The following is a 17,615-nucleotide window of genomic DNA, read 5'->3' on the forward strand; positions in this document are numbered from 1 at the left end:
AAACAGGAAGTTGAAAGAAATCCACATTTAGGATATTAGGCGGTGCATGCAAATCTAATCTGTTGTTCAGGCGAAACTAAAGATAAAATTGTGAATCATGTGAATTAGTAGCATGATCCTTCCTGAAAAAATGCTCAAGAAACATTCTTATTATTATCATTGATGAACATAGTTGTGATGTTTAGTTTTTTATGTTTTTTGTTCAGAAACCATGGTCTTTTTAAACCTTTTGTAACATTCTAAATGTATTAACCATCATATTTGATCGATTTAATGAACCCTTGCTGAATGGAAATATTAAGTTATAAACTACCACATTGTACCCTAGTAAATAACATATAAATTCATAACTAGTCTCTCAAACATATAAACTGATATGTACTGTTTATACATATATGTAATATTGGTTTTAAGAAGTGTGCAAATTCTTATTTAGGGTTACTTTATTCTGATGTTTTATTGAATACAATATGTTTATTTGTGAATGAGGATAAGAGAGTGTCTATATTTTTTTGTCAGATTTTCGAGGGGGTGGTGAATCTGTTGGACAGGCTGCAGGCATGGCACGTGATCCCGGGGTCGGCGGGGGCCGCTGAGCTCAAAGAGATGTCTCTGATCGGCCTGCGGATCATCACTGGATACATTCAGCAGCAGCAGAACCCACAGGTACACACATATACACACGGCTTAATAGGAATTTCAAGGGTTGTGTTTTCAAATTCTTGCTCTTTGACGTATACAGATGTGTTTTTATTCACCGATTATGTTAGATGAGCTGAACAATTATAATGACAGTTTCAAACAAAAATAAATATAACTCATGGTGTTGAAACTGGATGTTAGGTATACTCCCTTCTACAGGTGGAGCATTGAACACACACACACACACACAGTTATGTTCAGGATTATTAGATATGCCTCTGAGCCATAAAGAGTTCTTTTTATAAACCGCTTCAGTTCATTCCATTGGAGAGCAGATGTCCATATATGGGTATATCATGGGTTTTATCGTTCTCCTCCAGACTCACTCAAACCCATCCCACACTCAAATTAGATCATATCAACTGACCGAAAAACTGACTTCTTACTAGCCACTGACCTTTACTATGCATGTTAATAAAAAAATTAATTGTTATGCTACTACATACATATTAGGTAAGTGTTCATTTTGACCTTAAGGCTTGACATGACTTTAATATTCATAGAAATTCTGAGTTGGATCAAATAATTCACCTAAATGCATCGTTAAAACCATAAATGAAAGTGAGCTCGTAAAAACGAGCTGCTGTACTCACAGGAACTCTATTATAAGCAGGAATAAACAAGCGCCACTCAGAGTGAAAACCGTGTTTCAGAAATAGCCCTAGATAAAGACAAGAGGCTGACAGAAGGAGATGAACGAGACTAACAAGGGGACATGACACAGGTGTGCTGTTTCACATGATTTTGAACACTGTGAATTCAAAGGAATAATAGCTTACTGCTTCCTGTGCACTATATAAAAAAATTACAATAATATTAGTAAAAAAAAAAAAAAAAAACATTTATAGTCCAGTCCAGTAGTTAGGCAATTATTCTATTAATGAGGTATATTTTTATAGTATATCATATACTGCATTGGGTAAAACTATTAAAATAGCATTTGTTTATTTAAATACAGCTGAAAAAAAATCTAATGTTAAAATTTAAAAAACAAACTTAAATGGAAATTAGAAATGTTGCCTTGACAACTATCTGAAGTGAAATCATTTTGAAATACTAAAATGAATAAATGTAATAAAAATATAATAAAAAAGTTCTACAAAAAGAAAAATAAAATTGACAAAAGCACATCATTAATAAGTACTATGATAGTAGTATTATTTATATAATGTATAATACTAATATTACACGGATTTATCACACTAAAATTGTATACTATAAACTGTAACTATAGTATATAGTACATATACTGTATCCATTCAATTTTATTATTTACTGTGCAGTATGTAGTCAACAATTTTTATACTTACAGTATATATATATATATATATGTGTGTGTGTGTGTATATATATATATATATAGTATAACACTATAATTTCTGAACTATGTCTGTACATCTTCACATTAAAAACATTGTATGAACACTTTTTAAAGTTATAATCAAGTGCTATCGCAGTATGTTTTATAAGAAAATACAATTGTAATTTTACTGATTTGAAATTTACTTACAGTTTCTGAGTGAAAATTGTTCTTGGTGTAGTACATAGTGCTAAAGTATTTTGTGTGCGTGTGTGTGTATATATATATATATATATATATATATATATATATATATATATATATATATATATATATATATATATATATAAAAATTATGGTATAGTTTTCTATATACAGCATGAATACAGTAATACATAATATACATTTAAAAAACATATTCAAATATCAATACACATATCGACATAAAAGTCTAATATGAACAAAAAACAAGACAAACACAAAAACCATGAAAGCAACATGTAATATGTGCTGTTTTTTTTTTTTTTGTTATTTTGTTTTTCTCAGGTGTGTGAGATGGCGTGTTTAAAGCTTCATAGCCTGCTGCAAACGGTCTTATGTCTGTCCTGGGAGGAGGTGTGTTTTCTTCTGGGTCGTCTTGGTCCACCACTTTGGCCTGCAAACAGTGACTCAGTCAAGGGTGCCGAGGCTTTGCTGAGCCCTCTGGTGCCCATCGTCCGAGCGCTTCTGGACCAGCATGCGGATCGAAGCACCCTTCAGGAGATGCTCCCCAACCTGCCCGCCACCAACGGCAGTGCCTCCTTCGCCCAGGATCTCCAGAACTACTGCAGCACCACGGAGTGGCAGCAGTTCCACCAGAACCACGTCAGTACAGCACCATCCCCTCACACACACACACACACACGCTTCACTTAGCAGACACACGGTTAGACTGTTTACTTACGATAAGCTGGCAGCTTCTCTGCCGCAGTCTTGTCAGTATATGTTACCACAAACCGCTTTTGTTTGACCTTTTTTGGATGCAGGATGTCAGAAATAAGTCTCTCAGCACTCATTCTCAGTCAAACAGGAGATAAACTCATCATTTCACACAACGCTCAAACCTGAAGGATTATACACACATTTTTCTTTAAAACAGCCCATTCTCTTATTTACAATCTGTAGCATACTATATATAATCATCTTGGATTCCTTTAGGTTTAGCTAAAGCTGATTTCAGCAGCGGTCCAGCAGCTTCAGAGCTGTAGTCTTCCTCTCTCTGAAACTCTGCAGACATAATCCGCTTCCATTGTAGTGATGAACTCTTTATTTAGACGCTTTTGTTCATCCAGTGCCACAACAAAATGCTGATTTATACCCCTCATCTCACAAATCCAAACCAGGCCATGCATTTAAATAAAACGGGCATCATGCCAGAGTGACCTGGAGATGGTTTATGAAGGCTGGCGTGTAACAGCGTGTGCTTATAAATCTAACCTGTTTGGACTGTTCATATATACAAATCTCTCTGTATATTACCATGCCTTGAATCGGGAAGTAAACCAGGTTTTACACTATGCTAACAATTGTGTGTTTCATGTGTTCAGCATTACAATATAACATGTCTACTAACTTTGTAAAAGCTAAGATAATGCTAGAGTAAATATAAATTGGCTATATATTTAGTGTAAATGAATGCAGCAAAATTTCAACAACAGCAATATGATCAGACACATCTGTAGTCCTATTTTAATATTATCATAAATGTATTTTTAAGCGTTAATTATTTAAATAGTTGAAAATTGTATACATTTATAATATGCAAATTATTGTATGCATTAATTTATGCAATTATATTATTTCTACTTTTTATAAATTAACAAAAATACATATACACTTATAAAATTATATATTTTATAGGTCTTATTTTTCAATTTAACCATTTTAATAATTGTAAATAGTTTGTTTACATTCATAATATAATTCGAATAAGTATTTTACACTTTAATTTATGCAATTTATTAAATTATATTATGTAAAAAAAAAAAAAAAAAAAAAAAAAAAGTTGATTATCCTAACTCTTAACTATTTACATTTGACATATTGGCTGCTTTACAGAAACTCCAAACATGTCTCATTCAATCAAATATTATAAAAATAAATATCTATTTAAAAAAAAAAGAAATGAAAAGGTTTTTACAACTTCTGTCTGTAGGTGGAGCCCACAATGCAGCAGTATGAGCTGGACACTTTTGGGAAGAGTCATGACCTGATGTCTAATTTCTGGAATTCCTGCTTTGATGACCTCATGAGCACTGCACAGAGGAGAGACAAGGACCGCTCCGACTGCAAAGCCAAGTTTCAGGTGTCTGTTAACCCTATTTATTCAGACACAGAGGGAATATGTTGGGCTAGTAAGCAAAAGACTGGTGTTCAATCCCCACACTGAGCAGCCCATGAGTGTCTACTGTTGGGGATACTGGGATTATTCATCGCACATCACAAACCCCAACCAAACCATACATCTTTTTATGACTGATGAGTTAATAACATGGACTGTTTGTGTTCCTCTCTTTACAGGAGCTCATCATTGACCCGTACCTGAAACGAATGCGCACAGAGAACAGCCGCTACCACAGTGTGCAGAAGATGATTAACAGCCAGCAGGGGGTGGTGTGGAGGCACTGGAAATCACTGCGCAGGTTACTGAGCAGCGAGAGAAGAGCCTGGGCACTCAGGTCTGCACACGTATCAAATGGTTTCATTCTTACTGAATATTATGCATTGATGTATTTCTTGTCATTTATGTCCCATTTATTTTGCTCTATTATCGCTATCAGAATAAATAAATAATATATAGAGAGAGAGAAATTTAAAGGGGTAGTTCACCATGAAATGCGAGTTAATGGCTACCGGCATTTTGAGAGTCAAAAAACAACATAAGCAACACAAAAATGAATGCTTTGGCTCCTGAATATATAATAACGTCTTATGAAAATAAGTTATTTGTCTTTGCACGACAGTGAACATTATGTACATTATATCATCAGGAGCTATGAGTATTAATTTCGGGTTGCTTGTGTTGCTTTTTTAATCTCTGAAAGTGATTGACCAAAGACCATGGTTTATAAATCTCTAAAAATCTTCTTTACTGTTCTGCTGAGTAAAAGTCACCCATAACTTGGATGGCCTGATGATGAGCAAATTAACAGCACATTTTCATTTTTGCGATGAAGTATCCCTTTAAGATAAATCAGATTTAAGTGATGTCCAAAAATCTGAGACTACACTGGAAATCTGGGATTTCGAATTTCGTTTAAACCTGGAAATATAGACATGGGGATTTTGGGGGATTTCAAAAATATATAAAACTTTACTTCATATTTATTTCGGATTTTTCACTCATTTTGGTTCACTAAAATGTATTAAATTAAATCTATAAAATCCCAAACAGGAGCAGTCAGACTGTTTTGTCTGACTGTTGTAGCTCACTGTGTGGCGTTGAGTTGTATACACTGATGCTGTATATTAAGGGATTATATTGCGGTGTGTGTGAAAGTGGACTGAGTGGAAGTGTTTGTGTTTCAGGGTTCAGCCAGAGGTGAAATGGAAACTGTCAAGCGCAGAGACGTACTCTAAGATGCGTCTGAAGCTGGTGCCAAATTACAGCTTTGACTCGCACAGTGATGCCAGCGCACTGAGAGATAACATGGGTCAGTATCCCTCGGAAAAATGCCTGTGTGATCTGTAAAATGAATAGGAATGAATTAATGATATTGAAGAAAATCAATAGTGAGAAAAAGATCACAGAATGACTGTAGGTAAAATAATTTAGCTTTGACCAGATGTTTTGTCTGTTTGATCTCCTTGTTATTTCACTGTTGATATGGATATATTTGTGTTTTTGTGTGTGTTTTTTCTTCTCAGGAGCCGACAGCCCTCGCAGCTCAACCGAACCCATCCCTCTTGCTGTTGCAAAGGAAGCCAAAGTTAGTGACATGGAGGACGACAAACTAGAGGATTTTGAAGATTTTGTCTTCATTGATGAGTAAGTGTGTTCATGTAACTCTGAGACACATTTGATTTGTAAAGTAAGTTATCTAAACCAGTTGATATAAATTGTATAATAATAAGAAGAAGAAGAAACAAGTATTATAACAAATAATAAGAACATATCACATTCATATTTGTATGTAGTCATTTAGCAGACCATTTTATCCAAAGCGACTTAAAAATGAGGACAATAGAAGCAATCATAATCAACAAAAGAGCAATGATATGCAAGTTTATATATATATACATACATACATACATACATATATATATATATATGTATGTATATATATATGTATGTATATATATATATATATATATATATATATATATATATATATAAAGAAAATGGAAAGAATAGGAAAACAATACAGCAAGCTAGTGGTAAAGGCTGCTTTTTTGCATTTTGTTAATTTTATAATAAACAAATAGAAAACACATAGTAAACAAAAAGAATAGCGAAGCTTGTTTTATTGTTTTAGTTTTGTCTTTTAAGAATAGAGTGAAAGTCTAAAAAGGGCAAGTTTTTTTTTTATTATTTTTTTTTTTTTATGATGGCTTCAAATGTAGCTCCTCTTTTTTTTCATAATCTAAACTAGGTTGTTCTTAATATCAGGACTGCCCCATAAGTTTAATAAACAAGAAGTTATATTAATATTTAGTAATTTATCAGTGTTATTTTAGATTTATTTATGTAAAGTTACAGTACTTAATATTATATTGAATAGGTTAATTTTTATATGTTCAGTTTTCGTTTTAATTATATTTACACATGCTTTTGTAATGTTTATTCTTTTTTTGTTGTTGTTGTTGTTGTTGTTTTTTTCAGTTTTAGTCGTTTTTGTACATCAACTTATATCAGTTAGTTGCCAAAACGACATTTTAATTTTTGGTTTTTTTTTCTAATTTAAGTTTTTCATGTGATATTTATAGATTATTGAATTTTAGCTTTATTTCAGTTACCAAACACAGTTTGTTTTATAGTTGTGGTTTTAGATTATTATAGACTATGGTTTTATAGACTATTTATACTGAAAATAATTCCTCACTGAAATCAAAGCAGAATGAACTGTCACACGTTCCAGTAAACGCACAGTAGTGGTGTTTTGTTCCTGAATGAATCTGTGTTTTTGAATGAATCATTTGATGCCTGCAAAGGCTTTGTGTGTACAGCTTTTGAGATGTGTTTAGTGTGATGGAGTGTTTGTTCAGCAGGGTGTGTTTGTGTGTGTCATTCCTCAGGGCGGAGGAGGGCGAGGAGGAGAGCCAGAAGGAAAAGCTGGTGCTCTCGGAGGAGTGTGAGCTCATCACTATTGTTGCTGTGGTACCAGGTCGCCTGGAGGTCACAACACACCACCTGTACTTCTACGATGGCAGCAGTGAGAAAGAGGAGACTGAGGAAGGTGAGTAACAGCTGGTATTGTGTAGTTCATCTCGTTTTGTTTTTCTCACGGATAATCCATTTCATGAATGTCTGTACAGTACCAATCAGAAGTTTAAAATAAGGAATCTTTTTAATGTTTTATTAAAGAAGTCTCTTAAGCTCGCCCAAATCCTAATTTATTCAATCACAAATACATAGAAAAACTGTAATATTGTAAAATTTAATAAAAAATTTTTAAATATATTTTAAACTATAACTTGTTACTGTGATTTTTTTTTTTTTTTTTTTTTTGCAGCCATCTTCAGTCACATGATCCATCAGAAATCATTCTAATATGCTAATTTGGTGATCATTAACAATAATTATTGATGATCAATTATTGGTCATTTTTATTATTATCAATGTTGAAGAACGTTTTTGCCGATTCATATTTTTGATGATTAGAAAGCTCAAAAGAACAGTTTTCAGTATAATAATAAGAAATGTTTGAGTGGCAAATCGGCATATTAGAGTGATTTCTGAGGGATCATGTGACACTGAAGACTGGAGTAGTCAGTGATAAAAATACATAATTCTAAATTAAATTTTAAAGTATATAATAAAATAGAAAACTTTATTTTGAATCATAATAATATTTCACAACATTAGAAATATTTAATTGAATTAATGCAGCCTTGGTGAGCATAGGAAACTTCTTTCAAAATCATTTTTAAACATAATTAATTAATAACTTAATTATTCCAGACTTTTGACTGGTAGTGTATGGGATAAGATATGATTAATGATAATGATGTGACTGCCCATCTTTGCAGGCATTGGGTTTGATTTCAAGAGGCCGTTGTCACAGCTAAGGGAAGTCCACCTGAGGCGCTACAACCTGCGGAGATCTGCATTAGAGCTGTTCTTCATCGACCAGGCACACTACTTCATCAACTTCAGGAAGGGGGTGAGCTAGACACACACTAACTGCTATACTGCAGGAGAAACTACAGTGGAACAGGATGGCCACAAGCATTTTGTGTTTTTATATTTGTTTTGGTTCTCCGACAGGTCCGGAACAAAGTCTACTCCAGGATCCTAGGTCTCAGGCCACCTAATCTCTTCTACTTTGGTTCTCGCTCTCCTCAGGAGCTCCTGAAAGCCTCCAACCTGACTCACGTACGTCTGATGTGATGCTAGTATTTTCCATTTTTCCATTTTTCCATTTTTGCTGGTTGCTCGACTATTGTTTATTTTCATTTTTGTTTCTATTGCAGAGATGGGTTTGCAGAGAGATCTCCAATTTTGAATATCTGATGCAGCTCAACACCATTGCTGGTCGCACATACAATGATTTATCCCAGTATCCAGTGGTGAGTTGTTACAGAGCTAGCATTGTTTTGGTTTTGTTTTGTAATTTTTGTTTGCCTTTTTATTCTGTTATTTGTTTTGTTTTCTTTTGTTTGTTTTTTTTTTTCCTTTTGTTTTGCTCTATTGTGTTCTGTTTGTTTTGTTTTTTTCTTTTGTTTTGTTTTCGGTTTGTTTTTTGTTTTGGTTCTGTTTTTTTTTTTTTTTTACATTTGTTTTTTTTTTTTTTTGGTTCTATTTTTTTCTGTTCTGTTCTGTTTGTTTTTGGATAGTTTTTTTTGCTTTTGTTTTCCACAACGCTTGTTCTATGCAGTCTCAGGCTGAATCTATGTACTTTATTTTACTTAGTTTTTGAATTTCATTTGAAAAAATAATTAATTATTTATGTTATTAAACCACGATTTTTATATAATTTTTTTAACTGGGTGATTAATATGTATTATTAAACAATGTGCTTCACATGTCTTCTTTTTTCTTCATGTGCATGTCCATATTCTCAGTTCCCCTGGGTGCTGTGTGACTACACATCTACTGAATTGGATCTGGAGGACCCAGCTGTTTTCAGAGATTTGTCCAAACCCATTGGTGTCGTCAACCCAAGACATGCACAGAACGTCAGGGAAAAGTGAGACAGTGTTACAGTTCTTTTTGCAGAATTCTCATAATCAAAGAATGTGTTGTTAAACTAGAAAATTTCACAAGCTGCTATCTATATGATTTATAAATACATTTAAATTAGTAAATAATAGCAGTATGTTCTATAATAAGATAATGCAGTGTAGAATCTTTGGAGGATTTCATCTGATTTTCTTAATGTCTTGTTGTTGTTGTTATTTGGTTAGGTATGAGAGTTTTGAGGATCCAACAGGCACTATTGATAAGTTCCACTATGGCACACACTACTCTAATGCTGCCGGCGTCATGCACTACATGATCCGCACAGAGCCTTTCACCTCATTGCATATCCAGCTCCAGAGCGGCAAGTAAGACACACACACACACACACACACAGAGACACACACTCACACACCACTGTGGTCATACTGCAAGCTAAAGCCAGGGCTGTCCAATCTTGCTCCTGGAGGGCCACCTCTAGTTCAAACACACCTGAACCAGCTATTCAAGGTCTTCAGGATTTCTAGAAACAGGAAGGTGTGTTGGGGCAGGCCAGAACTTAACTCTGCATGATATTAACCCTTCAGGAGCAGGATTGGACACCCCTGCTCAAGTTTTAGTTTTTTAGTTTTTTTTTTTTTTTTTACTGGAGACATTTTTTACTGGAGACATTTTGAAAACAAATGTTTTATGTGTTTATTCATTCCAACGATACCTGAAGTACAACTGGAAATTTGACTCTAAGTTAGTTTAATGGTTTTAAAACATGAAGTGTCCGTAGTGGAATGTAGATCACCAACACAACAAATTGTGAATATTCTGAATCTTAATAATATTTTAAATATTGTAGATAAAATGTTATGTTTGTTGGCACTCCATCGTATTGACCACTAGGTTGCAGTGTTGTTTACTTGATGGTTTTCAAGTAATCATGCACATTGTCCAATGTTTGGGCTGCACTTTACAAGAGTGATTGTGTGTGTGCTTAGGTTTGATTGTGCCGATAGGCAGTTTCATTCAGTAGCAGCAGCATGGCAGGCACGAATGGAGAGTCCAGTTGATGTGAAGGAGCTCATCCCAGAGTTCTTCTACTTCCCAGAGTTCCTGCAGAACATGAACGGTCAGTGTGCCTCTCTGAAGCTTCTCAGTGATGAAAACTACCCTGGCATCAATTATGTTGGATTGCTGGATTTGGAACTGTAATATGTTATGTGTGCAGGTTTTGATCTGGGCTGCTTGCAAATCAATCAGGAGAAGGTCAATGATGTGTTGATTCCCCCCTGGGCATCTTCGCCCGAAGACTTCATCAGGAAACACCGCAAAGCTTTGGTGTGGAAACAGACATACATACATACACACTAAACAAAACCATCAATTATTTTTTTTTACCTTTATTTTGTAAATATGTTTGTAGAATACAAAATACTATTGAAATACAATTAACTACAGTCTTATAAGTCCAGTGAGTGTGTCAGATGTTTCAATTAACTGCTCCAACAAATTCAAGTAATTTGTAAGACTGATTCAAACTTTAAGAATGATTTGTGGAAGGGATAATTCACTTAAAAATTTTAATTTGCTGAAAATTAACTCATCCTCAGGCCACACAGATGAGTTTGTTTCTGCAGCTGAAAGATTTTTTTGGGAAATCTAGCATCACATCACTTGCTCACCATTAAATCTCCTACAATTGAATGGGTTGAAAGTAAACTATTCCATCATTAAGGTGTTTTAACTTTAAATTCTGGCCAAAATACCAATAAGGCTTCCCGTTTTGGGCTCTTTATGTTTGTAAACGGTGCTTGATCTGTGCATATTTCTCGCCTGATTCAGAAGAGATGACTTTTTGACTGGGTAAGCAATACTATGGATAGAGGACTTCTATTTTAGCCAAAAGCAACACTTTAAAGTTAAAAACACTGTATTGATTAATTAATTACAAACATGCAGTTTTAAACAAGATTTTAATAGATGGACTGGAGTTGTGTGGGTTGTTTGATGGTTTTTTTTATATCAGCTGTTTGGAGATCATATTTGGGTAAACTACTCCTTTAAATAGAATCATCTCAAAAAATAATTTGTTTGTGAATCGGCAACATTAGTGCAATGATTTCTGGATGCATCCAGCAAAGAAAACTGACACAATCTCTTTGTGTATCTCTGTGTTTAAAGGAGAGTGAGCATGTGTCTGCTCACCTGCACGAGTGGATCGATCTCATATTCGGATATAAGCAGCGAGGACCTGAGGCAGTGGAAGCTCTCAATGTCTTCTACTACTGCACTTATGAAGGTAAGAGAGCTCTTATGAGTTCATATTAGTTTAAAGATCTACCTTCATGGATAATATGACTGATCATGGTCTGTTTTGGCTGTCAGGTGCAGTGGATCTGGACGCCATAGCTAATGAGACCGAGCGCAAGGCCCTTGAAGGCATCATCAGCAATTTTGGCCAGACGCCCTGTCAGCTTCTCAAGGTGGGACATCAGACAGATGTTTCCATCTCTAGTCAGCATAAACTTCATTTTATATGAGCTTCCAGGTCTGAAGAGTGTTATTTATATAGTACGATAGTAATGAGTAATATTTAGAATTTGCTTTTATTTTTGTTTTCAGCTTTCATTTTAGTAATCTAATGTGCTTTTGTAATTTATATTCGTTTTTTTATTTACTGTTGGTGTTTATTTCAGTTTTAGTTTGTGTCTAGTCATTTTAGTGCTTCAACTTCAGCTTATTTCAGGTAGTTGCCAAGGCAAGTTTTTCCATTTCAGCTTTATTTCAGTTATCAAAAATGCATTTAATATTTTTTAGAAACTTTGTTCTGAAAGCATTTGTGTAATGTATTGTGGGTAATATGGCACAAGTGAAACCTCTCTGTGTAATTCAGGAGCCCCATCCTCCCCGTATGTCAGCTGAGAACGCTTTCAGGCGACAGGCCCGTCTGGACATTCTGCCTCCCAATCTTTTTGATCAGCTCACTAAACTCCGATCTTTTAAAGAGGTTAGTCCCAATTTATCAGTATTCAATTTGAACTGAATAGTATGCTGAAATGCAACTCTAAGTTGTTTTTGATGTTGCTTTATGTAGGTGGTGAGTGATGGCCTGCCTTTAGTCCAAGCCGTGGTGCCCAGAAATCAAACCCGCTCCTTTATCATCCCTGGCTCTGACATACTGGTGAGATTAATTCATGATCATGTTGAATTATCATGGGGCCACTAGGGGGCCTCAGCAAACTTTCAAGAGAGCCTTAAGATTACTTAAAATTATATAAAGACAAACAAGCATTTTTCCTAATACTGTTGAGCTAACTCTAAAAAAAATGCAGCCTATCACACTGAACTTAAGTTAACACAGCTAGCAACCAGCAACTTCAGAGAATTCAGTTTATTCGCTTCATTCGCGTGTAAAATTTGCTTCAATCGCGCATGAAATTCACTTCACAACAGACTCGAATTCACGTCATGGGAGGGGCTTCTGCCAGTTGACTTCACGCAGCATTGTGATTTCAACCACCATTTATTCGGATAATTTTTAAAATATTACTGTTATCGTGTCATGAATGTAGTTTTAAAAATAAAAAATATTACATAAAATATAATTAATTAAGTCTTTATTCAATTAATCTATTTCTTCCAAGCAAGATCCTTTTTATTCCGGTTTCTGTAAAAGAATAAAGAAGTATCATACAGCTCCAGGTATCCACATACAGCTACGATGACTTTGTCCTCCATTGTTGTTCCAGATTTTCCCTCCACTCGCTACGTCATAACCATGTCACTACTAGAGCAAGCTCCTGATTGGTTAATGTGACACAAAATTTCGCCAAAGTTCAGATTTTACCAACTTGCGCCTCATTTACCTCATTTGCGTGAATCGCGCCGCAGGATGTCTATTCGCGTTTTTGCATTGACTTAACATGTACATCAATCGCGCTAAATCCTTCTTTCGCATCTGGTCTGAACCCACTATAAGACCTTCATTCATCTTCAAAGCGCAAATTAAGATATTTGTGATGAATTCCGAGAGCTCTTTGACCCTGCATAGATAGCAAGGATCCAAACACAATCTAGGCTCATAAACGTAGCAAGGAGATCATTAAAATAATCCATGTGACAACAGTAGTTGAAACATAATTTTACAAAGCTACGAGTACTTTTTGTGTGTAAAGAAAACTAAAATAACTATCCTCCTCAATAATATCGTCAAAATATCATCTTTTGTGTTCAGCAGAAGAAAATATTCTTAATTCTTCATATTTAATTTTTTTTTGGATGAACTATCCCTTAACACACACAAAAAACAGACAAAGTTATTATAATTTCCTTTGTTTTAGTACAGTGATGGTATAAAAACTAATTCAGTTAAATTGAATTTTTTTTTTTTTTTTTTGGAAACAACATCTAGTCTGTCTCGCTCTTAATAGTTTTCTCTCAGCATATATTTCAGGAAGTGGGTCCTTCACAGATTTGAGGGTTCCTGATCATTTGCTGAATGGCATTTGTCCTGTTTCAGGTGACAGTGAGTGACAATGGAATGATAGGCACTCATAGCTGGCTGCCCTACGACAAGAACATAGCTAATTATTTCACCTTCACCAGAGACCCCACTGTGAGCAACCCAAAGTAAGTTTGAACATGTACACATGTCTAAACACATTATATAATCATGTTCAGAGACTTAGTGAATTCACATGGTTTTAAAGACAAGAGGTTTTGATTAGGTACAAAGTTACTTTAATAGTGACAATATTGGGCTTTGGACAAATAATCAAAAACTTTATAGCAGCTTGTAAATAGCAGCTTTTTGACATTAAGCTCTGGTGGTTTGGCTGCTTTGGTCTCTATGAATGTTCTTCAGTCAAATTGGGTACTTTGTAGTTAAAGCTAATTTGTTTTGCCAAGCCTTTTTTGATGTTTTGGAGTGGTCTGCTAACATGTGTCGAATCTGATGCTTAAACACAACATTGATCTATTTCAAATGTTCTCCTGCTGACAAGTTTAGTCCCATTTGTTGGTACTAACCTTTTGTTTGATCTGTTTTTAGGACCCAGCGGTTCCTCAGCGGGCCGTTCTCCCCAGGGGTGGAAATGGGGTCCCAGGTGCTGGTGGTGTCCACTGACGGGCGTCTGCTGTTCAGCGGGGGGCACTGGGACTGCAGTATTAGGGTCACTATGTTAGGCAAGGCCAAGCTGGTGGGCAGGATCTGCCGTCACATAGGTGAGAGCCGTCTGTCTGACACAGACATACCCAAATAGTACAAAGCCAAGGCGCAGCTGTAGGCATTGGAATGAGCTTGATGGAGCTGTTGAGCTGATTCCTAAATAAAATTAGCAGCTGTCAGATTTGGCAGAGATGTTTGATGAATCATTTGTTGCTGAAACAGAACCATTAACCCTGTAAATCCTAAAGTATGATAAAAATGAGTATAATATTTGATACAAGAGGTGTTTATGACTCATTGGTTCAGTTGCTGGTATTTATATTATATATTACATACATAAATACATATCTCCCAACAATATGTCATAGTAAGATGATATTTAAATGTTTATGATCAAATTTCTCTAGTTTTTATTGTGAGGGCAAAACTTAATGCGTTTCAGTGTAAAACTGTGTAAAGTTTACTAAATAATAATCTGTAAATATTAGACCAATTTAGAGCTATACTAAAAAAGGTATTTTACTTTTTTTTTTTGAAGTATTAAGGGCAGAACGCATGTAGTAGACTGTGTGCGACAGGTTTTCAGCAGAGTTTGGACCATGTTGATAATTTAAAGGCTTTAGAAATTTGACAGCTCTCTCTTGATTTCAACTTCTTAGAAGATTTGTGGTGCAAATTGCTGATTATATAATGCATTTGATTATGAACGAATGTCCCGATGGCTGAATTATGTGCTTTTTTGTGGGGTATAGATGTGGTCACATGCCTGGCTTTGGATCTCTGTGGTATCTACCTCATCTCTGGCTCACGGGACACCACCTGCATGGTGTGGCAGGTCCTACAGCAGGTTTGTTCACACAAAATACTTGTGCTTAGATTACAAGTTAATACAAACATAAAAGGGCGTGAAGGGTACATCTGTACCCATGAGCAGTCATTTAAATTTGAACACAATGTACACTGTCATACAATAAATATATATTTTTTATGATGTTTTTACTTTTATTATGCAAGGGCACAAAAACATTGATCAGGAAAGTAACAGTAAAGCAGCGAATCAGCATATTGGAATCACTTCTGAAGGATCACGTGACACTGAAGACTGGAGTAATGATGCTGGAAATTCAGCTGTGCAAGCATAAGGATAAATGACATTTAAAAACATTTTCAGAAAAGAAAGTTTTAGAAATAGAAAAGTTATTTTAAATTGTACTAATATTTCACAATGCAGTTTTTTCTTGAACTTTTGATCAAATCAGTGCAGTCTTTCAAAAAATATATATATAAAAAAAAATTGTACAGACCCCAATAGTTTTGAATGGTTGTGTAAATAGCCAGGAATAGAAATCAGATGCGTCAAAATCATAGACTGTATCAAAACATGGCTGAAGTGTCCATGACGTCACCCTTAGGTTTCCGAAAAGCGTTTTTAAAGCCAAAAGTTGGTGAAGGTGGATAATCACCCTTGGATAATTGAAAATTGGCAAAAAGGCAGGAGCTGGTTGCAGAAGCCACGCCCACCTAGCACGACAGCAGTGGCAAACCACCTGTCACTCAAGTGACCACGCCCTTAATTATGCAGAACATTTAAGGCTTAATATAATTTAAACGGATGAGTTATAAAAAAAATTCACACCCCTTACAGTTGTCATGAAGGGGAAAATTAGCTATATAGACCAAAATAATTTTTTGAACCAGGATGTAAACATGTTTTTTTCTGCTGTAAATGTGACTGAATCAGAGTGTATCTTTTATGTATAGGGTGGTTTCTCTAGCGGTCTGTCTCCACGGCCCGTTCAGGTGCTCTGTGGACATGATCAAGAGGTCACGTGTGTCGCCATCAGCACTGAGTTGGATATGGCGATTTCAGGGTCAAAGGTCAGTTTAGATCAGACTTAATCGTCCCTTCAGGAGTTACTGCATTGCCATTAGAAATCATGAATCTCTCCGTTGCTCTCTTTTTCTCTCATTCAGGATGGCACAGTAATCATGCACAGTGTGCGTCGTGGACAGTACCTGCGGACCCTGAGACCACCGTGTGAGAGCTGCCTTCCTGCCCCTGTGGTACACCTGGAGGTCGGCATGGAAGGGCACATTGTGGCACAGACTGTTACCGAGGGCCGCACTGCCGGAAAGGTGCTGACTGACAATGTTTGTCAAAAGAGAAAAGAGTGTTTTTTTTAGTTATTGTGAGGATGGAAATTAACTTAAAAACCAATATTAAATAAATAAAAAATTGTCAACCCAAAAAAGCTTTATGTAAAACCACTAGTGCAATGCTTCTAAAATCTGGCCTGCACACCTGTTTTTTGGGGGGTATTTGATTTATTTATTTATTTTTTGTGCCTGTAGGAGAAGTATGCACTGCATGTGTACTCTGTGAATGGCACTCGCTTGGCATCTGAGACCTTGGACGAGAAGATTTCAGCTTTGCATCTGGTGCCTGACTACCTCATCGTAGGCACACAACAGGGGAACCTTCACATTCGAGACTTGTACAGGTAAACACACCTCTAATGCTCTTTTTAAATATACACCTTGTTTAAAAATTTGTAGACAAGTTTTATTTATTTTTTTACATTATGTATTTTTTAAAAGAAATTTATATTTTATTATAATTATACATTTATTTAGCGTGGACATTTTGATTTGTATTAAATTCCATTTATTCCACTGAATAAGAAATAAAAAGGTAATTGTGACTTTTTATTTCACAATTCTGACTTTTTTTTCACAGTTGCGAGTTTTCATCTACCAATTAAATGTTTTTTTTTTTTTTTGAATTGCATGATAAAAACTCACAATTCTGAGTAATAGTCAGAATTGGGTCATGTAAATTCACAATTGCGGGTTATAAAGTTAGAACTGCAGTATATAAACTCAGTTGCGATATATAAACTCTGTTTTTATTTTTTATTTCTTTGCAATTTACTTTTTTTTTTCTCACAATTGCGAGTTTATGTCTCGCAATTCTGACTTTTTTGTCAGAATTATGAAATATAAACTTGCAACTCTTAAGTCAATTGTTTCTTGCTCAATACTGATTTTATAACACGCCATTGTGAATTTATACCTCA

The 17,615-nt window shown here is 35.2% G+C and overlaps 1 protein-coding gene across 3 annotated transcripts in view; it reads left to right on the plus strand.

The window, feature by feature from the left end:
• nbeal2 (neurobeachin-like 2) overlaps positions 1 to 17,615 on the plus strand; it is a 63,831-nt gene that overhangs the window by 42,688 nt on the left and 3,528 nt on the right. For 2 of the 3 annotated variants that reach the window (XM_026284386.1, XM_026284387.1), the window contains 24 exons: positions 520 to 666; positions 2,549 to 2,866; positions 4,197 to 4,346; positions 4,562 to 4,719; positions 5,570 to 5,694; positions 5,909 to 6,029; positions 7,277 to 7,437; positions 8,231 to 8,364; positions 8,469 to 8,576; positions 8,675 to 8,770; positions 9,266 to 9,390; positions 9,608 to 9,748; positions 10,370 to 10,500; positions 10,600 to 10,709; positions 11,553 to 11,670; positions 11,757 to 11,854; positions 12,265 to 12,378; positions 12,466 to 12,552; positions 13,891 to 14,000; positions 14,422 to 14,594; positions 15,291 to 15,385; positions 16,300 to 16,416; positions 16,513 to 16,674; positions 16,891 to 17,039. In XM_026284386.1, the coding sequence (XP_026140171.1) occupies positions 520 to 666; positions 2,549 to 2,866; positions 4,197 to 4,346; positions 4,562 to 4,719; positions 5,570 to 5,694; positions 5,909 to 6,029; positions 7,277 to 7,437; positions 8,231 to 8,364; positions 8,469 to 8,576; positions 8,675 to 8,770; positions 9,266 to 9,390; positions 9,608 to 9,748; positions 10,370 to 10,500; positions 10,600 to 10,709; positions 11,553 to 11,670; positions 11,757 to 11,854; positions 12,265 to 12,378; positions 12,466 to 12,552; positions 13,891 to 14,000; positions 14,422 to 14,594; positions 15,291 to 15,385; positions 16,300 to 16,416; positions 16,513 to 16,674; positions 16,891 to 17,039 (3,248 nt within the window). Of the gene's footprint in view, positions 1 to 519; positions 667 to 2,548; positions 2,867 to 4,196; positions 4,347 to 4,561; positions 4,720 to 5,569; positions 5,695 to 5,908; positions 6,030 to 7,276; positions 7,438 to 8,230; positions 8,365 to 8,468; positions 8,577 to 8,674; positions 8,771 to 9,265; positions 9,391 to 9,607; positions 9,749 to 10,369; positions 10,501 to 10,599; positions 10,710 to 11,552; positions 11,671 to 11,756; positions 11,855 to 12,264; positions 12,379 to 12,465; positions 12,553 to 13,890; positions 14,001 to 14,421; positions 14,595 to 15,290; positions 15,386 to 16,299; positions 16,417 to 16,512; positions 16,675 to 16,890; positions 17,040 to 17,615 lie in introns of those variants that run through there. The other variant, XR_003294001.1, reaches the window with a different exon arrangement.

This window comes from Carassius auratus, chromosome 16 (genome assembly GCF_003368295.1).
Source record: "Carassius auratus strain Wakin chromosome 16, ASM336829v1, whole genome shotgun sequence".
Lineage (NCBI taxonomy): Eukaryota > Metazoa > Chordata > Actinopteri > Cypriniformes > Cyprinidae > Carassius > Carassius auratus.